A 26339-nucleotide genomic window follows, 5' to 3' on the forward strand; every position below is an offset into this window, starting at 1 on the left:
GTCTGGAGTTCGGTCTGGGCTGCAAATCTACATCTGCGAGTGATCAGCATACACATGGTATTTAGAGCAACAGGTTTAGATGAGGTCACCTGGGAAGGAGTGCAGTTAGAGAAGAGAGGAGGCCCAGGGCTGAGCCTTGAGACCCTTCATTATTTTTAGTTTGGGAAGAAGAGAAACCATCAATGTTGCCTGAATAGTAGTGGCTAGGGCAACAGTGGCTAGTGAGGTAAAATAGTGTCCTGAAAGCAAAGTGAAGAAAATGTTCCAAGAAAGAAGAAATGATGAATGGGAAAAAGCTGCTGAGAGGTCCATTAGGATAGGACTGACAGCTGACCATTGCATTTAATGGTGTAGTGTAGTGCTTTGACTTTTTACTTATTTATTCATATTTATATTTTACCATTATTTTATTCTATGTCTTGACCTAGTGAGCTACTTCAAGTCCTTACTAGAATGAAAGAAAGCATAAATAAATACACTTTGATGATCAAAGTATTTGCTTTTGAAAACTAGAAATTCATTCAACAGTCATTTTATGAGTTATGTGCCATACATTGCATAGAGATTACAAAAAACTAATATAATTCACATAAAACTGATTAAAAGCATGTAGCTACATACCAGTCATACTCTGGATCTCTGTATGACCTATGGAAATAATTTCATATGATCTTGACTGAAAACCTACCATATTGCTTCCTTTTGTTTTGGGGAATTATTGTTCCTGAGCACAGAAAATAAAACATCCACTAACCCTTCAACCTGTATTCTCCACAAGAGCTTGCCTTATTCCCCTGAGGGAGTGTACTGGCCTAAAGGAAAGAAACATGTTTTCCCAAATTTCGAAGTAATTACCAGGGAGAATTCAAAAATTATATTTACCTAAGATGGAAATGTGGCTTAAGCAGACTAGTCAGCTGTTTAAAGAAACCAACTTTCAACCAACCAACCAACCATTTTGACCTTTGTGCCCAGTAGACCAAGGGGGAAAATCCCAAATGGATTTATATAGGCTGGAAAAATTTGTGAAATGGTGTTGCCTTGAATTTCAAAGCATGTCATAAGGCAATTATAGTTTTCCTGGGTTTAATCAGAAAATATATATATATATATATATATATATATAAACAGCTTTATTGAGATAATTTTCATATACAATTCACTCATTTAAAGTATACAATTCAATGGCTTTTCATTTATTCACTGAATTGTACTGCCATGACCACAATCAATTTTAGAATATTTTCATCACCTCAAAAAGAAGGTGAGGACCCTTTAGCCATCATCTCCCCAACTCCTTATCCCCTCCAGGCCCTAGACCACCACTAATTTACTCTCTGTCTCTACAGATTTCCCTATTCAAGATATTTCTTATAAATGTGGCCTCTTGTGTCTGGCTTTTTCATTTAGCATAGTGTTTACAAGTTTCATCAATGTTGTAAGCATATATAAGTGTTTAATTCCTTTTTATTTCCTCATAATATCCCATTGTATGGATATATTTTGTTTATCCATTCATCAGTTGATGGACATCTTGGTCATTTCCAAAATTGCCTATTGCGCATGATGATGGTATGAATATTCATATACAAGTTTTTGCGTGGACAGACATAAATATCATTTCTCTTAGACATAAAGCGAATATATGTATAAAAATAGAACTTTAAAGGATTTGAGAAAAGTATATAACCAAAGCAGCATCTGACTCTGGAGGTGGTGATGTATGTGGAGGTGGTAGTGGTGGTGATATGCATTGTTAGTAGAAGGGTGGTTAAAATGAAAAGTGGGGGCTTCCCTGGTGGCACAGTGGTTGAGAGTCCGCCTGCCAATGCAGGGGACACGGGTTCGTGCCCCAGTCCGGGAAGATCCCTCATGCCGCAGAGCGGCTGGGCCCGTGAGCCATGGCCACTGAGCCTGCACGTCCGGAGCCTGTTCTCCGCAACGGGAGAGGCCACAACAGTGAGAGACCCGCGTATGGCAAAAAAAAAAAAAAAAAAAAAAAAAAGTGGCAGTTAAGAAGCTAAGAAAGTAATGAGTTGGTAATTACTGTCTCTATTTTGAAAACCTTAATTATATAGTATGCCTTCCTTCCAAACCCTGCTGAAAACGCTGAAAAAAATTCTATGCTGAAATCTTGAGTCATGGCACTTAGGTTATGTGGTAGACAGCCTGGATTTTTTATTCTCCATACTTTGCTCTTCCCCAGCCCCCCACCTCCCACCAAAAAATAAAAATTAAAAGACACATATATACAATGGAATATTACTCAGCCATAAAAAGGAACAAAATTGAGTTATTTGTAGTGAGGTGGATGGACCTAGAATTTGTCATACAAAGTAAAGAAAGTCAGAAAGAGAAAAACAAATACCGTATGCTAACGCATATATATGGAATTTTAAAAAGTGGTACAAATGAGCCTAGTGACAGGGCAGGAATAAAGACGCAGATGTAGAGAACAGACTTGAGGGCACAGGGTGGCAAGGGGAAGCTGGGATGAAGTGAGAGAGTAGCACTGACATATATACATTACCAAATGTAAAATGGATGGCTAGTGGGAAGCTGCTGCATAGCACAAGGAGATCAACTTGATGCTTTGTGACAACCTAGACGGATGGGATAGGGAGGGTAGAGGGAAGCTCAAGAGGGAGAGGATATGAGGATTTATGTATACATAGAGCTTATTCACTTTGTTGTACAGCAGAAACTAACACAACATTGTAAAGAATTTATACTCCAATAAAGATGTGAAAAAAAAGACAATAAAGCCTGCTATCTCCAAAACATGTCAGCCCAGACTATAACTAAAAAGAAAGTGTTTTCTATTCTGCTAACAAAATATTAAAATTATCCCATATCAATAGCTTTTGTTTGAAACTTTCCTTAAATACCTAGGATGAGCTGTCAAATTATATCTTTATTGCTTGATATAATAGTTTTAATTAAAAATAATTCCAAAATTCATAAGTAACAAGAGAAATCATTAACTATAGGTCTCCCTTATGGCATGAAAAAGTCTTTCTTGCCAACATATTTGTAGAAACTATATTATGAAAGTAAAGGATGCATTTTTCTTACCTCTTACCTTTTTGCATTGTATTTACATACTGACTAGTCATGGTAACCTGGGGTTGGGTTGGGTCATTTTAATTTAAAAGAGAAAGACCAAATTTACTTATGAGATTAAATTCATAAACTTGGTAGTTGGAGAGTGAGCTGGGCAGGGACAGATGGTGCATAACGTTAATTTCAAGGGGTATACCAGCACTGGAACAGATGATTTATACTATTCTGTGTGCTTATATTCATCCATAGGTGATGTACAACTTGACTGCATATATTTTATTCTTGGTCATTTATAGTGTCCTAAAATATACTTTAAGAGTGTGGTACCTAACATATATATTTCTCATATATATTTTTAAAAGTCTACTTCTTTTATTAAGATCTTTAGCTAATGGGAAATGTAATCAACCAACAAATGTGTTACCTCACCCCCAAAGGCTATTTTTAGACAACCTCAAGGGATAAAGAGCCACTTGGAAAAATGAGATGAGTAGTTACTAACCCACATTGATCTCTATTCTGATTGGAAAACGGACAATTCCCTTATTCCTGCTCAAAAATCTGTCCTCTCTATTCTCACTAACCCTACCAAATCCAATTAACTCATGGCAGTTCCTTGAAATTAACACATTTCTGACTGACTCCCTTAAAGTCTGTTGCTTTTACATAATCAGCATCTCCCCTAATGGCTTTAGTTGAATAAAAAAGAAAAGAAAGAGGAGAAAAAGAAAGAGGAAGAAGAACAAAGATGCAAAATCACCAGATAGAATAGTTTACTCTCCTGAGAACTTCCTCCACACTTGGCCCGTTCCAAGTCTTCCATTTTAACTTTTATAATTGGTTTAAATTTAGAATCTATTGCCAACAAAGCCAAAGGCTTGCCATCTTTCTTATTGAGTTTAATTCGTTACCATCCTCTATCCATCTTCTCAGTAGCAGCTTAAGAATTTCTGACAGAGTTTTACCCAATTACACTACCAATTGTTGTGAATGAACAAACAGGACAATTTCTGTTGAAAGGAATAGAAAGAGTGCAGAGGGTTTCAAACATTAGAGTGCATCCGAGTCACCTGGAAAGCTTGTTAAATTCAGATCCTCAGGCTTCACCTGAAGATATTTTGTACCAATAGCAGAGACCAAGGATCTGTTTTTTGCTGCAAATTGTTCTTAGACTACATTTTGAGATACACTAATGTAGAGTACATATGGTTGAAAAGGGCGATTGGCAGCTTTTCTTTGGGAAGATTATTCTAGCATCATTGTGAAATGAGAATTGGAAGGGAAGAGACGAGACAGGTAGACCTCTTGTGACATGGTTCCAGTCGTCCAGACAAGAGATAACTAAATTGGGATTTTCTGGTAACTCTGGGTTTTAATGGGAAGAGAATGCATATAGGAGCTATTGTATAGGTAGGATAGGTGAGACCTACTGATTTATTGACTGTGCAGTGCAAGTAGAGTGAGGAATCATGGATTATTCTAGGTAACATGGATAATGATGATCCTATGAACAGTAATCAGAAAGTAAGAAAGAGGATTAGGTGAGGAAGAATGGCTTTCAAAAATAATAAAAAAGAAACAGAAATAAAAAAGGGAGGAAAGACTAGTGTCATGGAAGCCAAGTGAAAGACTTTAGGGAGGATATGGTTAAACTTGTCAAATGCTGTAATAAAGTCAAAGAGGATAAAGACTGAGAAAGGCTCAATGGGAAAATTCAGAGGTACCAAAATAAAGATTACATAGACTAAAAAACAGCCATTTCCAAAACATCTTTCTGTAGTGTAAACCTATGAGATATACAAATTTCATCTTACAAGAAAGGTAGTACACATTTCCTTCTTCAGATTACTTCTCCATGCTACTGTGAAAATGTGGCCTGGGTTCTGGTCTGGGAGAGTGTGCAGAGTGACAACCTTATGTTTTCTTCTGCAACTATAGAAATAAAGATCTTACTCTTTATTTCTTTTCATTAAATGTAAGCTAAATTCACAGTTTCTCTTCTCTTTATAGAAGACATTGCTGCTCTCCAAGCTCCAACAACCCAAGGTTGAGCCTTTGTAATGTTTGTGCATTTAGCCTTAATAATTAATAGCATTGATTCTGTGCAGCATTTAAAAAGTGAACATTGATTTAATTCCCTAAAAGATGTCTGATCTCTTAGTTTTGTTCCAATTGGTTAAAACATTTTGATAATATTATTAGTTTATAACAACACAACACTAAGTTGTTTGATTCCAAATCTTGGCTGTCCACTATGGTAGCCATTGACCATATGTGGCAATTTAAATTAAAATTAATTAAAATTTCAGTATTTTGTTCTTTAGTCACATTAGCCACATTTCGAATGTTAAGACACATGTGTCTAGGGATTACCTGATTGAATGGCACAGATATAAAACATTAACATCAAAGCAAGAATTTATATTGGGTAGTGCTATTCCAACTATTTATTTCTGTCTTTGTTACTATGTGTTTACAAGGATGGATGATGAAGTTAGTGCATAGGAACCTAGCAAGTTCAGTATGTATGGGCACATCTGAAGTGAGAGTTATTTAATTACTTGTAAAAGACATCCAAAGATTACAAAGTTTTAGGGGTTTTTTTCTTTTAATTAAATGTTGAGCCCAAACTTAATCATCAGCATATTTTCTTTCTATTGTAAATACATTTAATAGGAGACCTTAACCAGGTCTTCATAAGTTACAGGAGTTTTTATTATAATCTATTATTCAGCAATTCTAACTCATTTAAAATTAATTTCCCAATAAATTTAAGAAGCTTGTGGTAGCTAAAGTAATCTTAGTTAGTTGTGAGATTTTGACGATGGTAATGTCCAATTTATTTATTATTTATTTCCAAGCAAATTAAAAATGTTCCACTCTACTTGTAGTTGGATAATGAGATTATTCTAAATATCCAAGTGAACTGTGAAAATTTTTAGTGAATGAGAATTGCCAGAAGCAAGCAATTTGATAAGATCTACAAATCTCAAGTGCCTTTGAACTCTAATACTTCACAGCATCTCCAGTCATAGCTGTATATGTGATCATCTGCATGTGTCAGATATATGCTGCTTATTTTCCTGTAAAGATATTACAACACTGTTATTTAGGTCAGTTTTGTGAGTATTTTATCGAATGAGATTGTTCTGAATATGTTTTGGAGAGACCAATCAAGTAATCAGTTTCAGTCCTTAGATATAATCTTTCTAATTTCAAACCTCAGAATTTATATTCCTCACTGAGGACATTCGGTTGCCATGCATACATCTGAAATGGAAGTTATTTTAAACATTTACAAAAGAAATCTTAGGATTTTCTGAACAACAAATCTATTATTTCCAAGATTTCTGGAGAAAATAGTAAATATCAATGTTTCTCAAAAGATAGTTTGTGGAGCAGTGTTTTCTTTCTATATTAGTAGGTGACATTTAGTTAGATTTAGAAGAAAAGGGTGGGTACTGGAGTCCATGGTCAAGTTGATTTGTGAGAAGCTAGTTTAGATCTTTTTAAAAATGCTAACTATAATACCTTTTCGAGCTTTTTAAGTGATCATGTGCTTGTGAATCTCTAAATGGGATAGGGTATCATTAGCCAGGAGCATCTCACAGGACTAATGTGCCACAGAGTACGTTTTGAGAAATTTTAGTGCATGGGCTTGAAATGATCACAAAGGAAAGAGATGAACATATGAATTCATTTTGTCAAACTTTAATGTTATATTTTGAAATAAAACTTTTATTGGAAATAAAAAATAATTAAAAATTATGTGAGAAATTGCAGCAACCTCAAAAAGTGGAGAAAAGAAAGGATGGAAGGAACAAAAGAAGGAAGGAAGGGAGGAAGGGAGGGACTGCATTATCTACTACCACATCAGATTATTTTGTGCTGTAACTAAGGAACAAGGAATGACAAAATATTCTTTGTCTTGTGGTGCCTTCATGTCAGCAGCATTTATTAATGTCTCCCAATAGTCTGAATTAGAGAAGCTACTGTGCGAGTCATGGAAATAAATAATCACATCTCAGAGCCAAATAAAAATCAAGGCAGACGTAATGAGATTGAAAGTAGGTCTAGAATAAAGCTGTAATGTTTAATTTTTCTTGTTTTTGCTTGAATTCCATGGCAATATATGTTTGTGGAGAGCTGTGAATCATCTATTTGCCACAGCATCAAAAGGTCTCCAAATATTTAAAGCCGATGTGGGCTTACAACATAATGATATAAATACAAACTTTGCCATTCATTGTTTTGAAATTCCAAAACCATTATATTTTTTTCCCATTTTCGCATGTTTGGTCAAACTGGAGATTTAATTTTACAAATATGTTATGCCCATTTTCCCCCATGTACATGTTATCTGTTGTTTCATCTCTGGATTATTGTTCTGAATTCTGTGTGAATCATTCAACTGCTTTCTGGAAATGCCTTTAAGTAGGAAGAAGTTCCATTTCTATGGTAAAACATTTTTCAACTATGACATGGTTTAAACCAAAACGAAGGGATTGCTTGAAAAGATATGTCAAATAAATGCAGTCAAACTACCTTTACTGTAGACAAGGACTTGAATCATTAGCCAAGTGCCATGTTTCCCAAAGTATGTTCCATAGAACATTAATTTTTTAGGACTTCTGATTTTTGGCAGGGAAGGGGGATGATTTGGTATTATAAAGTTTGGTAACTGCTGTATTAAACAGTTTGAAACGTTTCCTTACTGCAGGATTTCTGAGAACCTTTAATACTTATGTATGCAGTGGTTAGAAAACAATCACCTAGTAATACGGAGGAGGATTGGATATGACCAAGGTGATTCATGGGTAGCTGTGTCAGTGTGGGAACAAAATTTGTCCATCATATTATTTGCCAAGTAGAGTACATGAGTCTCTTATGTATTCAATAAAATATGTAAGTTATAAAATAATTGAATGTGAGAAAAACAGACTCTTTTGAAAAGTATGTTTTGTTTCAGTCCAACATACCCTTTCACTGAGAATGTGATGGCCTTGTGGGTGACTAGCATGGGGATGTGTTTGTACTTTCTCTATTTCAGTATCATTATATCCACCCTCTTTTAAAATCTTTTTTTCCAGTGAGGACTTATCTTGAACCTGAAAGAATTTTGTTGCTCATATGTTTACTTTCCACAAATTTCAATGTAATATTTACTTATTGTGTGACATTTGGAAAAGGCAGCAAATGTAAATCAGAAAAAAAAGAAAACATTTTTCTTTCTTATGACTGATAGCATTATTATGAACATCTTTTGTGCTAAATGTTTCAGATCATCTGTGATTACTTCTTTAAATTTTCCAGAAGAGAGTTTATTGGGTCAGAGAAAATGAATTTTTGTAAGAAAATATATTTTAAAAATTGCTTTCCAGGAAAGTTGTCTAATTGTCCACTCTTACCAGCTGTAAATGAGAGTGACTATCTCTTCACATCCGTGTCAGCATTAAAGAGCTTTTTATTTAAAAAAAGTATAATAATTTGATAGATCTAGTGTCTATTTTTATTTATTTATTTATTTAAAAAAATTTTAAAGCTGTGACAAAGCGAGAGGCATGGACATATATACACTACCAAACGTAAAATAGATAGCTAGTGGGAAGCAGCTGCATAGCACAGGGAGATCAGCTCGGTGCTTTGTGACCGCCTAGAGGGGTGGGATAGGGAGGGTGGGAGGGAGGGAGACACAAGAGGGAAGAGATATGGAAACATATGTATATGTATAACTGATTCACTTTGTTATAAAGCAGAAACTAGCACACCATTGTAAAGCAATTATACTACAGTAAAGATGTAAAAAAAGTAGTGTCTATTTTTAGTTCAATGGATATTTCTTTGATTATAACTGAGTTCATACTTTTTCATATTATTTAAAAGTAATGATTTCTGAACAAGAAGAACATAACTACTCTGGAAGTAGATGATTTAAGGGCTAAGCTTTGGTCGTCTACATCTCTTCTACCCATCTCAGGGACACTAAAGCTATACCAACCAGTAAAAACCAGGCAACAAGCCACCTGCTATTAGAGGACACTTTCCTGAGGTAGCAGAGGAATATTGAAATCAAATAGTGTTAAAATCTGGGTAGGATTAAAATTCATGCCCAAATGGAAAAGGATTTCAATTTTACATTTTTTTAAAAAAATAAGACCCTTTGTATAGGCTATCCAAAGAATCTTCATTTAGGAGATTAGAATGATTGGACTCTTGGTAGGAAATAACCTTAAAACAGTAGTCCAAATTCTGCATGATCTACTGCTTCCTCGCTTTGAGGGCTCATTTACTTCTTACTCTTTGACATCTCACAAAACTAGTGTAAGCCTATATTGGACAACGAATCATTCATACACAATGATTCAGAATACTGAATTCCTTGGGAGCCCAAAGAAGGCAATTAAATATCATTATTAGTGACTTAACATTGACAGTACACTTTCCTCCATCTGATCTCCTTAATTCTATCTTGAATTTCCCAAATCATTAACCTCTTTTTTTCATGGGTTATCATAAAAAGCTGAAGTTATTCAATCCTGTGAAAATAATTCTGATCCTAACTATTGCTGAAGAATAATTAAAGGCTGCCAGTTATCACTGCCAGTTTGCACCCAGCTTTTTTTCAATGGCATTGAAAAAGTGAAATGTTAATATGGAGTATAAAATTCTGCTTATTTAATGTGATAACTTCTACTGAACATTTGCATAAATATTTAGTGAGCAAAAGTGATTGCCTGAGTGGAAGGAAATAATACAGTATTCAGCTTGATGGTTTTAGTCTATGACAAAACTGAGGCAGCATTTATATTGCCAATTAATTTCCATTCAGAAATGCAGTGCATTTAGGTTTAATTTTCCAAGGTTAGTAAATAATGTAGGGTGATACTTTAAAAGTAGCTGTGCTCCTTTTATACATTCCAACTGATTAAAACTCATGCCAAAATCTCAACATGGGAATTAGATTTGTTTGAAATACTGGAAAACAACTAGGCATAAATGACTATAGTTGTTAGTTTCTTTCTGCTTTTCCCTTCAAAGTGAGTAGAAAAACTATTGGCAAAAGAATTTTGATCCACATAGTCTCTGAGATTGTGTGGTATCTAACTGAACAAATTTTAATTTAAGGAATATATTAATAAAGCACCTTTACTTTCAGCTATTTTAAGTTCCTTTGGTTATATATAGTTACATTATTTATTTTCATGTCTTGTCTTTGTAATATATTGCTACAGAAAAGCTTAACTTTGAACGATTACATCTACAATTCAAAAATATTTTTGCAAAAAATTTTGCTATGGTCAAAGTTTATAAAAAGATGTTCATTAAAATGTTTCCTTCCCACCCCTAATGCCTGGTCATCTAGTTCCTTCCCCTAGGAGCAAGTGCTGTCATGGTTTCTTCCAGACACAATCTATAAATAAGTTTGGGTTTGTTTTTAATAGAAAAGCAGAATTATACTGTAACTATATGTTGCACATATGGTACAATATGATTATTTGTTTACCTCTCTGTCTCTGCAGTTATTTCTAGTTCCTTGAAGGCAAGAACTATATTTATATTTTGAACAAATATATTGAGTGACTACTGTGTCCTGTGTACTATTGTAGGAACTAGGGATACATCAGGAGACAAAACAGACCAAAATCCCTATCACCATGGAACTTGTATTTTTATTTATCATCACTACATTCCATGTATATAGCACAGTATTTGGTACACAGTCATGTTCAACAAAGTTTTGTTTTTTTTCCAGTCAAATTATATTAAAATGCTGTATTAGTCAGGGTTTTCTCTTGTTCTCTCTGTCTCTTTCTCTCTCTCTCTCTGTGTGTGTGTGCATTAATACATTATATAAAATCAACAACATATATCAATTAATATATTAGTTATTATATAATGTTAATATATTAATATTACTGTTATTGTATTAATTGATATATAAATATATTGTACATATATATATATAATGAGAGAAAAAGAGAGATTTTAAGGAACTGGTTCACATAATTTTGGGAGCTGGCAAGAGTGAAATCTGTAGGGCAACTCAGAAGCCTGGAAATTCAGATAAGAGTTGATGCGGTAGTCTTGAGTCCAAAGGCTGGAAACTCAGGTAGAATTTCTATATTTCAGAATGGAAGCAGAATTCCTTCTTCTTTGGGAAACCTTTGTTCTTAAGCCATTCAGCTGATTGGATGAGGCTCACCCACATTATGGAGGGTAACCTTCTTTACTTAAGGTCAGCTGATGTATATATGAATCACATCTAAGAATACCTTTACAAGAACATTTAGACTAGTGTTTGACCAAACAACTGGTCACCATAAGCCAGTCAACTTGAAAAATAAAATTAACCATCACAAATGTCTTCCTGTTATAATAATACTCCAAAATGGCTGGATAATATTCAGTAAAGGCTCTATATCAAAATAGGTTAATTTTAAACATTAATTGCACTGTTCATGGATCTGTTCTTTAAATACACAGGCCAATTTATCCATGCCTCTATTTCCACTGTCTCTATGCATCCAGTAAGTTACCTTACTTAGGTGTTGTGTCTAAATTTTCAGCAGTATAGGAAAAGGTACAAACTATTTTTTCTTGTTTATGACATATGGTAAGCGGTTTATCAATCTTCATAATATTGTTTGTTTTGCCCAGATGACCTCATTGAGATTTGATTACTGTTTTGCTTTCATTTGCTCATTCTGGTTTGATGCAGGTAATTTCTTTTTAACCAGTTTACAATTTTTTACCATTTTCTGAAATCTCACACAGTTGCATTAGATGCAGTTTGGATGAAATGGTAACATGTAATGTAGATTAAACTACTTAAGTCAATAAATGTATCTTTGAGAATCCTAAATGGACTTGCAAATATTTGTACTCATAAAATATGTATTCTTTTTAATTAAGCCCTCATATTTCCAAATGAATTTTGTACCATTGTATCAGTGACAGATATGCTTCCTCCACTCTCCACTTAAATACTGAAGTAGACATGCAAAGACACAAAAACATGAAACACTTAATGAAAATAATGACAGGAAGAAAAAATATGAGGAAGGAGGTTAACATGGTAAATGGGGTTGAATTGAGAAAAAAATGCCCTTCCACATTTGGAAGCAGAGTAACACATTAAGGCAAAAAGAAGTTAAAAGACTTTGCTTCCCTCCCATTGCCAGTCTAGATCAAGAGTTGATCCATTGACCAGAAAACTAGGCAGCCAGTTCTCGGTGACACAGTGACCATTTCTGAAATGACCAGAGTTTTGCTTACCATTCCCTCCTCCCTAGCACCATTTTAGGTTTCTGTCTTACTATATCCATTGTGACGGTGGTTCCCACACCTGCCAAATGTGGGAATAAATATTAACAAATATTTATTGAGCACGTGCTATAGCTAGATACTATTCTAGGTGTAGAGGATGCAGCACTGAAAAAAAAACACATGCCTTCATGGTGTTTACCTACTAGTGAGAGGATGAAGATAATAAACTAAAAATAATAAATTAATAAACTACATGTTATGTGTCTTAGCTTGGGCTGCTATAACCAAAAAAAAAAAAACGATAGATGGGTGGCTTAAACAATAGAAGTTTATTTCTCACAGTACTGGAGGCTGGAAGTACAAGATCAGGGTGCTAGTAAGGTTGGGTTCTTGGTGAGAGCCCTCCTTCTGGTTCAGAAATGGCCATCTTCTCACTGTATCTTCACATGGCAGAGAGAGAGAGAGAGAGCGCTCTCTTCTGTCTCATCTTACAAGGGCACCATCCCATTAATGAGGGCGCCATCCTCAAGAGCTAATTACCACCCAAATGTTCCACCTCCAAATACCATCACACTAGAGATTAGGCTTCAACATATGCATTTGGGGGGGACACAAACATTCAGTCCATAGCAATATGTTAGAAAGTGATAAGTTCTATGTTAAAAATGAAAAGAAGAGGAATGTGAGGGTGAGCTGGCTACATCTGTCACTCTACTGATCTCCAGGGTTGATTTGGCTGATCTGACTGGCTAGGCAGGTGTCCTTTTCTTTCTTCACCTCTCCACGTGTGCCCTTCCCAAGGCTGCATGCTAGGTCGAAGAGAGCAACCTTCCCAATAGAGGAAGGCTGTTCTTTGGGCGAGGGCATATGAGTAGCTGCATTCCCCTGCTAGAACCTCCAGATAAGCTCTCAAGTGCCATTTGTAGGAGAACATAGGACAATCAAGCTTCCAAGGCTTCAGATACATCTAAATGGGTGCTACATATGCAGTCTGTCTTTCTCAAAAATTAAAAAAAAAGAAAAGAATAGAGGACAAAAAGGGTTGAGAGTGTGCTGGAAGAGCAATGTAGTCAGTGTAGGCCTTACTACGTCATCAGAATCATATATATGAATTGTGGACCTGTCTTCAGAATTTCAAAATTTATTTTCTCTGAGTAGGGCCTAGGAATCCATACATCTGTCCACTGACTTATTCAATCTGGCTTATATACATATTTATATATCCAATCTTGAAACAAAATCAAACAAAAAATAAAACAACTCCTGTAAATTCCCCTACCTCTACTCTCCCTTCAAACCTATCTCTCTCTCTTCCTTGCTATAGTTCTAGAAATAATAGTCTATACTTAAGATCTCCATTACGTATGATTTTTATTTATCAAACACATACATAGTACTTTTTAGGTGTCAGGGATTACTCTAAACACTAGGTACGTATAGTTATTATAATCATTTTGTCTCTACACTATGCTGCCTCAAGCCATTTAGTATTCAGCTCTTTCCCTTTCCATATCTACTAGGGTGATTTAAGACAGAGACAGTTTGCCTGGCAGAACCTGAGGAAATTTTGTTGGCATTGGGTAAACTATAAGCTGCAAAAATCTGGCAATGTTCTGGTTCATGTCAGCTGCAGAGAAGACAACACTTTCACTAGCCATTATACAGAGCTCTCTCTATATAATAACTTCCAAAATTTCTTCCCAATTCCTCCCACTCACATAATACTACATGTTAACCACCTGCAGAGGAGGCAGTAAAGGGACATTTAGGAGAATAAATAGAATAAAGAAGCTTGTTGCTGCGACCTATGCCCTTTGTCCTGGGAGATTCAAAGTTCTATGTTTCTTTTAGTCTTGACTCATCCTTGGATTTTCCAAATTGTTTATAACCAGATTCCTGGGTGCCTTGGGCCAAATCTCAAAATTATCACATTTATATCCTCTGTGTTCCTGTGTGTATGTGTGTGCTGGGGGATGTAGATGGGGGTTGTAATGGATCCTAAGCAAATGTTTCCCCATTCTCCAGAACATAACACAAGTAACCTTCTTACTGTAAATGAAAAGAGCAAAGGACATCCCATTATACAGATGTCTGGGCATTTGATCCCATTGTGTCTTAAATGTTAGGTAATAGGGGTTAGAATAAGTTGGCTCAAAACTAATTATAATTATTATAAAGCTTCTAAGTATTGGTGATGTCCTTACCCACCTTTACTAACAGATGGCCTTTACACTAAAGTCCACATATTGTCTTGTATTAATTATCCTCTAACACTGCTCGATGTTTCAGTGAAGACTAATGTACTAGCTACTAGCATGTTTTATAATTGACAACAGTTCATAGAAAGGGCAGAGCTCAGGGATGGTGTAGTGACCTCACATTGCTACTTCATTGTTATTGGCCACTATTTTCTAGAACTGGGTCTAGATACATACATCATCACATACTTCATCTCAACACAACATTGAGTGTCTGAAAGAAACAGCCCACTTTGTTGTAGGACAATACTAGGAAATTTCAAGTCATTGTATAGGTTAGGCTCACAGAATCACACAGAGCCCTCATAAATTTTTACTTTATTGGCTTTTGAGCTTTTGTATGAAGTCCGAAGATTCTTTTCTCGAGACCAAATTCTAAACCTAAGCTCATCAATTTGAACCCCATCATTTGAATTTATTTCCTTCTCCTATATATTTCCTTTCCTGATCCTCAATGCTCATTTTAAGGCAGTTTCTGTGCTATATCTTGCTAATTACAGGGAATCCAATTTGTAGTTCCATAGACACTCCTGTCTCCTCCATTCCTTTATTCACTCCAAGCCATCTTTGGTTTAGTTCCAGTTTTTCTGAATAAAAGTAACACTGGAAATTTAAAAAGTTGCAGTTATTTCAGTTTCAGTGAAAATATCTGAATTTTTATATGGATTTAAAAATATGCCAGAGAGGGGCTTCCCTGGTGGTGCAGTAGTTAAAAATCCATCTGCTAATGCAGGGGACACAGGTTTGAGCTCTGGTCCGGGAAGATCCCACATGCCATGGAGCAATTAAGCCTGTGTGCCACAACTACTGAGGCTGTGCTCTAGACCCCGCAAGGCACAACTACAGAGCCCAAATGCCACAACTACTGAAGCTCACGTGCCTAGAGCCCATGCTCTGCAGCAAGAGAAGCCACTGCAATGGGAAGCCCATGCACTACAATGAAGAGTAGACCCCACTTGCCACAACTAGAGAAAGCCCGTGTGTAGCAAAGAAGACTCAACACAGCCTATAATAAATAAAATAAAATAGATAAATTTATTTTAAAAATATGTCAGAGATTGCCATCATGCTACATTTAACTATTTTAATCCCATTATGTAAAAATACCAATAATTATAATAAATTCAATACAAGGTTTGCCCTGTTGTAATTAAGAATGCTAGGTTAATAAAAACCAAAACCCTCCTAGGACTGAAAAATATTAAATTTAATATACTACATATTCATCTTTGCTTTTTTAAAAATTTCTTTCATCAGTATCTTATAGTTTTCTGCATACAGGTTTTTGTCTCCTTAGGTAGATTTATTCCTAGGTATTTTATTCTTTGTGTAGCAATGGCAAATTGGAGTGTTTCCTTAATTTCTCTTTCAGATTTTCATCATTAGTGTAAGGGAATACAAGAGATTTCTGTGCATTAATTTTGTATCCTGCTACTTTACCAAATTCATTGATTAGCTCTAGTAATTTTCTGGTAGCATCTTTAGGATTGTCTAGGTATAGTATCCTGTCATCTGCAAACAGTGACAGCTTTACTTCTTCTTTTCCGATTTGGATTCCTTTTATTTCTTTTTCTTCTCTGACTGCTGTGGCTAAAACTTCCAAAATTATGTTGAATAATAGTCATGAGAGTGGACAACCTTGTCTTGTTCCTGATCTTAGAGAAAATGGTTTCAGTTTTTCACCATTGAGAATGATGTTGGCTGTGGGTTTGTCATATATGGCCTTTATTATGTTGAGGTAAGTTCCATCTATGCCTACTTTCTGGAGGGTTTTTATCACAAATGGGTGTTGAATTTTGTTGAAAATGTTTTCTGCATCTATTGATATGATCATATGGTTTTTCTCCTTCAATTTGTTAATATGGTTTATCACATTGATTGATTGGTATATATTGAAGAATTCTTGCATTCCTGGGATAAGCCTCACTTGATCATAGTGTATGATCCTTTTAATGTGCTGTTGGATTCTGTTTGCTAGCATTTTTGTCAGGATTTTTGCACCAATGTTCATAGTGATATTGTCCTGTGGTTTTCTTTCTTTGTGATATCCTTGTCTGGTTTTGGTATCAGGGTAATGGTGGCCTCGTAGAATGAGTTTGGGAGTGTTCCTCCCTCTGCTGTATCTTGGAAGAGTTTGAGAAGGATAGGTGTTAGCTCTTTCCTAAATGTTTGATAGGATTCACCTGTGAATCCATCTGGTCCTGGGCTTTTGTTTGTTGGAAGATTTTTAATCACAGTTTTAATTTCAGTGCTTGTGATTGGTCTGTTCATATTTTGTTTTTCTTCCTGGTTTAGGCACGGAAGGTTGTTTTTTTTGAAGCATTTGTCCATTTCTTCCAGATTGTTTATTTTATTGGCCTAGAGTTGCTTGTAGTAATCTCTCATGATCCTTTGTATTTCTGCAGTGTCAGTTGTTACTTCTCCTTTTTCATTTCTAATTCTATTGATCTGAGCCTTCTTCCTTTTTTCTTGATGAGTCTGGCTAAAGATTTATCAATTTTGTTTATCTTCTCAAAGAATCACCTTTTAGTTTTGTTGATCTTTGCTATTGCTTCCTTCATTTCTTTTTTCATTTATTTCTGATCTGATCTTTACGATTTCTTCTGCTTACTTTGGGTTTCTTTGTTCTTCTTTCTCTAATTGCTTTAGGTGTAAGTTTAGGTTGTTTATTTGTGATGTTCCTTGTGTGCTGAGGTAGGATTGTATTGCTATAAACTTCCCTCTTAGAACTGCTTTTGCTGCATCTCATATGTTTTGGGTTGTCGTGTTTTCATTGTCATTTGTTTCCAGGTATTTTTTGATTTCCTCTTTGATTTCCTCCGTGATCTCTTGGTTATTAATTAGTGTGTTGTTTAGCCTCCATGTGTTTGTATATTTTACAGATTTCTTCCTGTAATTGATATCTAGTCTCATAGTGTTGTGGTGGGAAAAGATACTTCATACGATTTCAATTTTCTTAAATTTATCAAGGCTTGATTTGTGACCCAAGATATGATCTATCCTGGAGAATGTTCCATGAGCACTTGAGAAGAAAGTGTATTCTGTTGTTTTTGGGTGGAATTTCCTATAAATATCAATTAAGTCCACCTTGTTTAATATATCATTCAAAGCTTGTGTTTCCTTATTTATTTTCACTTTGGATGATTTGTCCATTGTTGAAAGAGGGGCTTTAAAGTCCCCTACTATGATTGTGTTATTGTAGATTTCCCCTTTTTTGGCTGTCAGCATTTGCCTTATGTATTGAGGTTCTCCTATGTTTGGTGCATAAATATTTACAATTGTTATATCCTCTTCTTGAATTTAACCCTTGATCATTATGTAGTGTCCTTCTTTGTCTCTTGTAGTACTCTTTATTTTATAATCTATTTTGTCTGATATGAGAATTGCTATTCCAGCTGTCTTTTGATTTCCGTCTGTATACAATATGTTTTTCTATTCCCTCACTTTCAGTCTGTATGTGTCCCTAGGTCTGAAGTGGGTCTCTTGTAGACAGCATATATATGGGTCTTCTTTTTGTATCCATTCAGCCAGTGTATGTCTTTTGGTGGGAGTATTTAATCCATTTACATTGAAGGTAATTATCAATATGTATGTTTGTATTAGCATTTTCTTAATTGTTTGGGTTTGTTTTTGTAGGTCTTTTCCTTCTCTTGTGTTTGTTTCCTCCCTAGAGATGTTCCTTTAGCATTTGTTGTAAAGCTGGTTTGGTGGTGCTGAATTCTCTTAGCTTTTGCTTGTCTGTAATGTTTTTAATTTCTTCATTGAATCTGAATGAGATCCTTGCTGGGTGGAGTAATCTTGGTTTTAGCTTTTTTCCCTTTCATCACTTTAAATATGTCCTGCCGCACCCTTCTGGCTTGTAGAGTTTCTGCTGAAAGATTAGCTGTTATCCTTATGGGGTTTCCCTTGTATGTTATTTGTTATTTTTCCCTTGTTGCTTTTAATATTTTTTCTTTGTATTTAACTTTTGATAGTTCGATTAATGTGTCTTGGCATACTTCTCCTTGGATTTATCCTGTATGGGACTCTCTGAACTTCCTGGACTTGATTGACTATTTCCTTTCCCATATTAGGGAAGTTTTGAACTATAATCTCTTCAAATATTTTCTCAGTCCCTTTCTTTTTCTCTTCTTCTTCTGGGACCCCTATAATTCGAATATTGGTGCATTTAATGTTGTCCCAGAGGTCTCTGATACTGTCCTCAATTCTTTTCTTTTCTTTTTTTTTTCCTTTGTTCTGCTCTGTGGTAGTCATTTCCAGTATTTTATCTTACACGTCATGTATCTGTTCTTCTGTCTCAGTTATTGTGCTATTGATTCCTTCTGAATAATTTTTAATTTCATTTATTGTGTTCATCATTGTTTGTTTGCTCTTTAGTTCTACTTGGTCCTTGTTAAACATTTTTTGTATTTTCTCTCCATGCTATTTCCAAGATTTTGGATCATCTTTACTATCATTACTCTGAATTATTTTTCAGGTAGACTGCCTATTTCCTGTTCATTTGTTTGGTCTGGTGGGTTTTTACCTTGCTCCTTCATCTGTTGCATGTTTCTCTGTTTTCTCTTTTTGTTTAACTGTGTTTGGGGTTCTCCTTTTTGCAGGCTGCAGGTTCGTAGTTCCCATTGATTTGATGTCTGTCCCCAGTGGCTAAAGTTGGTTCAGTGGGTCATGTAGGCTTCCTGGTAGAGGGGACTAGTGCCTGTGTTCTGGTGGATGAGGCTGGATCTTGTCTTTCTGGTGGGCAGAACCACATCTGATGGTGTATTTTGGGGTGTCTGTGGCCTTCTTATGATTTTAGGCAGTCTCTCTGCTAATGGGTGGTGTTGTGTTCCTGCCTTGCTAGTTGTTTGGCATGGGTTGTCTAACACTGGAGCTTGCTGGTCATTAAGTGGAGTTGGGCCTTAGCATTGTGATGGAGATCTCTGGGAGATCACTCACTGATTGATATTACATGGGCCTGGGAGGTCTCTGGTGGACCAATGTCCTGAACTCAGCTCTTCCATCTCAGAGTCTCAGGCCTGACACCCGGCCAGAGCTCCAAGATCCTGTCAGCCACATGGCTGAAATAATAGAAAACGGATTTATGCTGATATTATCACTTCATTTTATTAGGATTTTCTTGTCAACAACTCCCTTGATGTTATTTCTTCAGACATTTGTTCTCTCTCACATGCTGGCCCATTCTTGCATTCAGACACTGACATCAAGGCTCTGAAACCTTTGAGATGAATAATAAATTAGGCCCTTGATATAGAGGATCTCACCTTTAGTTTTAATGGATCTCTGCCATGCCTCATCCTTAGATAACAGAAGTAGGCTCTGACCAGATTCCTTAGTGCCCCAGGATGAAGCAAACTACAACCATCACCACAATATTATGTACCAAATAGATGAAAATTCGTATTCTTAACTTCCCCCAATTATAGTGTTCTCTCTGTGTGTGTGTGTTTGTGTTTGTGTTGTGTTGGTGAGGTTACAGGTGCTATAACTTATTCTAAGCAAATATTTTTACATCCTCTAATGCAGGCATTTTACCTTAATTGATAGGAACAAAGGAAAACCATGAAGCCATTATGAAAGTATCAGGCAATTAAAATGTCAAATAGTAGGGGTTGGGAGAAAATTTATCAAAGTTCCCAAACCCACTTAATTTACTCTTATCCCGCTATAAAGTTATTAATATTAGAACTCATCTGTCTCTTTTTCATCTATTCTCTTCCAGACTCAGCACAATGCAACCTCTGTCTTTCTCATGCCATTACAACTACTCTTACTACAGTTACTTATGATTCATCGATTCTGAACCAAAATCAAGAACTTTCCACTCCTTAATTTACTTGAACAAATGCAGCTTTTGACCTACATGACTACTCCTTGCTCCTTGAAACTCTGTTCATCAGCTGATTTTCACAACTTTGTTCTCTTCTGGCTCTCCCTTTACCTCTCTGTGTACTCCTTTTCATGCTCTTTTACTCTGCCCATGAATGTTGGTATATTCCATAGACAACTACCAATTATTGAGAAATCTCTTTTGGTTCAAAGGTGAACAAACAATAACAAACTAGTCACCTTCTACATAATGATTCCTGTTTATAGGAACAATCAAGTAAAGATATATTAAATTGAGTCAAATTAAATGGGTCATATCAGATGAAGCTAAATCAAATAATTACTACAGGGCCTCCCTGGTGGCGCAGTGGTTGAGAGTCCGCCTGCCGATGCAGGGGATACGGGTTCGTGCCCCGGTCTGGGAGGATCCCATATGCCGCGGAGCGGCTGGGCCCGTGAGCCATGGCCGCTGGGCCTGCGCATCCAGAGCCTGTGCTCCGCAACGGGAGAGGCCACAACAGTGAGAGGCCCGCATACCGCAAAAAAAAAGAAAAAAAAATTACTACAGTATTTAAAAATTGCAAGCAATTATCAATTCACAAACAGTAGAGTTACCCTTAACTCCTTTCTCTCCCTCATTGCCACATCCATATGGATAAAACTTTCTTTTAAATCTGCCTTCTAAATATTTATCAAATTTGTTTTCTCTTCTCCATTCCCACTACTATTCTCTTAGATGTGACTTTCTACATCTCTTTCCTACACTATTATATAACATCTTACTTAATTTACCAGCTATTAATCTTTTTAAACTGTTTTCTCTATTGTTTCTCTGTTGTTGTTCTCTGTTTGTCTATTGTTTATCTTTAAACCTATCAGATAGGTCTCTGACCTATCTGATATCCTTCACTCACTCTCCACTACTTCTGGAAGAAAAAGTCCAAACTCTTGAGCAACTCATGGATTGATTGTGGGACTAACTCTTCAGCCTCATTTACCATTGCTTCTCTATACTGTAAACTCCAGTTCCTGTTATTTCTCTACATTCCCTTTTTCTAGAATGCCCTTACCCACTAGTTGACCAGGAAAATCCTAATTCATCCAGGGGTCTACTAGAGTTGGTTTGCACTGGCTTACCAGAGCCAATTGCGTGCATCCCCTCTCAGTGACTTCACAGTTGTAGTTAGAAATCAGCCGTGGTGGCAATATTTATACAACAGAAATTAGCAAATAGTACAAGTCATATTTATTTGTTTGTTGTGTTCCCTCCCCTCCCTGCACCAAGTCAGTTGTTAAGCATTTACCAGCACACCACTGTATTCATCCTTTAAATTAAAACTCAAATGTCATATCTAGGAGGACTTTGATAATTATTCTAACTCCCTTTCACCATCAGAATTTAACTACTATCTATTTTGAACTATTTCTGAAACTTGTATCTACCATCTCTATTGTACATATTACACTACCAAAGACAATTTATTGGATAACATGACTGCCTCCCCTACTGATTTGTAAGTTTCTTGATGCAAAATCTGTTATGTTTCTCTCTTTTCCAGGATATAGCACATTGTCTAGCACATGGTAGACCATACCTGTTGGTCAACATTATTTATACTTTATTTTATTAATTCATTACTGTAACATGATCATAATCTAAGAGGAAAGTTGTTGGAGGGCCAAAAAGTGGTGTGGGGTGTGATGTGATTCTCTGCCAGTACCAAAACAAAACAAAAACAACAACAACAAAATGTATGCAAAAGAAGGAAGAGGTGGCAATAGCAAGACTGTGGAATATTCTGTGTGGAATCTAAGGATATTTTGGGAATCATTGGCATGCTATATGTAGTGAATTTATAAAAATACAACCTTAATGTAAATCAATGAAGTTAGAACACTCTCCCACAGCCTACACAAAAATAAACTCAAAATGACTTAAAGACTTAAATATAAGACATGACACTATAAAACTCCTAGAAGAGAATATAGGCAAAACATTCTCTGACATAAATCGTAGCAATATTCTTTTAGATCACTCTCCCAAAGCAAAAGAAATAAAACCAAAAATAAACAAATGAGACCTAATCAATCTTATAAACTTTTGCACAGCAAAAGAAACCATAAACAAAACAAAAAGACAACCTACAGACTGTGAGAAAATATTAAGAAATAATGCGACTGACAAGGGATTAATCTTCAAAATATACAAACAGTTCATACAGTTCAATATCAAAAAAATGCAATCAAAAGATGGGTAGAGGACTTAAATAGACATTTCTCCAAAGAAGACATACAGCTGGCTAACAGACACATGAAAAGATGTTAAACATTGTTAATTATTAGAAAAATGCAAATCAAAACTACAATGAGGGTATCACCTCACACTGGTCAGAATGGCTATAATCAAAAAGTCTACAAATCAGAAATGCCAGAAAGGGTGTGGAGAAAAGGAAACACACCTACACTGTTGGTGGGAATGTAAATTGGTGCATCCACTATGGAAAACAGTATGGAGGTTCCACAAAAACTAAAGTTACCATATGATCCTGTAATCCCACTCCTGGGCATATACTTGGAAAAGTCAAGAACTCTAATTCAAAAAGGTACTTGCACCCCAATGTTCATAGCAGCACTACTTACAATAGCCAAGGCATGGAAGCAACCTAAGTGTCCATCAACTGATGAATGGATAAAGAAGATGTAGCATATATATATATATATGCTATATATATATCTATATGCACTATATATATATGTATGCTATATATATATATATATATATATATATATATATATATATATATACACGCACACAAATTAATATTATTCAGACATAAAAAAGAATGAAATATTGCCTTTTGCAGCAACATGGATAGGCCTAGAGATTATCATACTGACTGAAGTAAGTCAGACAGAGAAAGACAAATATTATATGATATCACTTATATGTGGAATCTAAAAGAATGATTCAAATGAACTTATTTACAAGTCAGAAACAGACTTGTAGACATAGAAAACAAACTTATGGTTACCAAAGGGGAAAGGGGGGGTAAATTAGGAGTTTAGGATTAACAGATACACACTACTATATATAATATAATATAGATAAACAACAAGGACTTACTGTATAGCACTTTCAGTATCTTTTTTTTTTTAAATCAAATACAAAATTTATTTCCACAGAAAAAGCTACTACATAAGTTTCCATCAATTAAGCTAAAACAGTTCTTGAAAACTCTAAATGTTTTGAAATGGCTAGTGAAAAGACAGTTACCAAGTTTTCACGTCACCCTATTTCTACATACTATTAGGAGTTCTTGAAACATTGGCTTCAGCCCCCCAGTCTGATATTGAAGTCCTAAACTGGTCCATATAAGCTTCAAAATGTAGCCTTAACTGAGTGATTCAAGTAACAGTAGATAACACTTGAGCTAAACTTTGAAGCAGATTCAATGGTTTTTTAATCAGTTTCTGAACATTACGACTTTATGCATATGGATGGAATCCATCTTCAATTTCTTCTCTCACTTTTTCGTTTTCCTTTTTGGTTTTCCTTTTTTTGGCCTGGGGTCACCAATTCCTTGGGTACAATCAAAACACTTCCATCACGGCTGCACTGAAGAGCATACTGGTTTGGATTGACTGGCCTACCTTCATCATCTCTTAACCTACTAAAAACATCATGATAGAGATTGTGCAGTTTCTGTTTCATTATATTTATAGCTTTGGGACACTGGGATCGCTCTCTCTTAAGAGTTTCCTTCTTTGCTTGCAAGTTACATACATCATCTTCCAGATTCAAAATTAAATCCAGTTTGCGCCTACGGCAGTTCTGAGCAGCAACTTTATTCCTCCCTCTTCGTCTGATATCACGGATGAGCGACACTTGAAAATCTGTCAGATAGTACCTGCTTAGCATGCTGTTGAAAGAATCTACAGGCATCTGGACAATTTCATACACAGAAAAAGGGATGTGCAGAGCTTTAGCACGCCGTTCATCACGGCTTAAGTTTCTGTCTGTGTCATTGAGGTACCCATGCCTTATTTTCTGTGACTTCCCAGGCCATGAAAAAGATTCATAAGTGGATTCTAGTGCACTTGGCTGTAAGTGGTAAGTGTGGTTATGTAATACGGGTTGAAATGCAAGGTCCCCATGAAAACGAGAGTCACTACTGTGATCCATGTGACAAAGTTTAGTGGGCTCTGGGTAGCAGCCTCCTACAGCCCCTTCTAAGTCACGGTGGGAAAGAGATTCAAGGTCACTACTAGAACGTGAAGCACCTTCACATACAGAGCGTGAGGAGTTGGTGACAGAGGTGCTATTGTGGCTTGAGTTTAAGGAAAGCCCAGAATCAGAATCTGGTTCTTCAAAAAGCTGAGAAACTTCCATTGGATCAAAACCTTCTTCTGTGGCCAAAGACATTAAATTTATGTCATCAAATATGTTTATATCAAGGTCATACAGAAGGTCTTGGTTTGTTAGATTCCTCATCTGATTGTCAAATGGAAGAAATCCTGTCAAATTAGTTCCAGAAAGGGTCTGTTCAGGATTGCTAAGAGGAGAATTTAACTGCAGAAATAGTTCTTGTGGCTGTGAAGTCCTTGCTACTGGATCCCTTCTAAATGTATTCTCAGGACACAACAACATGGCCTCATGGAGATTTACATCGTGACTTACAGCCTGGCTAAAATTTGCATTATAATGTGTAGGAGGATTCATGCCATCATTGATACTTCCTGGGAGAGGACTGTCTCCCAGTGAGATGCCCTCCAGTGGATTTTCAGGCTGTGATGAAAGCAACTGAAATAAGTCTTCCAGAGAGAAAGATGTGTCTGTTCCATTTTGATGTCTCGTTTCTAGGTTCAGAGGTCCTTTCTACTTTCCAGGCAGGTTTATCTGCTATTTTAGTTTCATCTTCATTCTGCTGTAGTGATTTCTCCCTCTGGGTTGATGCTGTTTGGTCATTTTCCTCATGCTGGGAACTGTGATCCACAGCTCTTAGTACCTCATTCTCCTCGCTCGCGTGTCCGCCGGCGTCCGACACTTGAGCCGTCGGTTCCGCGGGAGCCTTCTCCTCCTCCCCGGCGGCCAAGGGGCTACTCGGAGCCGCTCTGGGATTCCCGCCGCTACCTGGCGCAGCCTGGCTAACGCCGTTCACGCCGGCGCCCACTCCTCCGGCCGAAGAGGCGGCGGCGGCGCCGAGCAGCGCGTGGGCCCCGTCGGCGTCCCTGGCAGCCACGCTGTGCACCAGCCACGCGTCCACTCGGGTGCAGGGAATGAAGGGGACCCCAAGCGCGCGCACCTCCCGGAGCAGCCGGCCCTCCGGCGGCGCCACGGGGTCCCGCTCCCGGCCCTTGGGGTGTAGGAGCTCGGCGCGCACCCACCCTCCCGAGGCCGGGAAGGGGCTGAGCGCGTAGGCAGGGCTCGTCGGGCCGCCCGGGAGCAGAAGCTCATCTCCGAGCAGGGTCCGCGGCGGGAGCAGCAGGTAGAGGTAGAGGTCCAGGTCCAGGTCCAGGTCCAGGCGAAGCCCCGCCAAGCTCAGCAGGATGGTGAGGTGCAGGAGGCTGCCGCCGTCCGACCACCACGGCTTCAGGTACTTCATCCCCCGCCGCGTGCCCGGGGACGCCCCTGCCGGCGCCCGCGGGTCCCTGCGCGCCGGCCGCCGCTTGGGCACGTGCGGCCCCTGCGCGCCGCCGGCACCTGCCCGGAAGAGACAGAAACAATGGACCCAGGCGTGCAGCGGCCGTCGCGGGCCCCCGGAGCCGGGCACAAAAACAGTCCCACCACAGCCGCCCAGGTGCCTGCGGCTCGGGCGAGGCGGAGGAGGAGGAGCCACCTGGGCGCAGAGCGAGCCAGCTTAGCCGCCCCGCTGCCCCGCAGCCCCGTGCTGCAACCAGGCCCCGCCCAGGGCCGCGGGCGCC

General features: G+C 37.3%; 1 protein-coding gene across 1 annotated transcript; it reads right to left on the reverse strand.

The window, feature by feature from the left end:
- Positions 1–23580: 23580 nt before the first annotated feature.
- LOC309796659 (nuclear factor erythroid 2-related factor 3-like) lies at positions 23581–26020 on the reverse strand (the record flags this gene model as incomplete). The annotated part of the gene is given in 3 exon segments (XM_082609916.1): positions 23581–23942; positions 23944–25270; positions 25272–26020. Coding segments are annotated over 3 exon segments (2115 nt in total). The 3' UTR covers positions 23581–23903.
- Positions 26021–26339: the final 319 nt, after the last annotated feature.

Source organism: Mesoplodon mirus, assembly GCF_964341445.2.
Source record: "Mesoplodon mirus genome assembly, chromosome: X".
Classification (NCBI taxonomy): Eukaryota; Metazoa; Chordata; class Mammalia; order Artiodactyla; family Ziphiidae; genus Mesoplodon; species Mesoplodon mirus.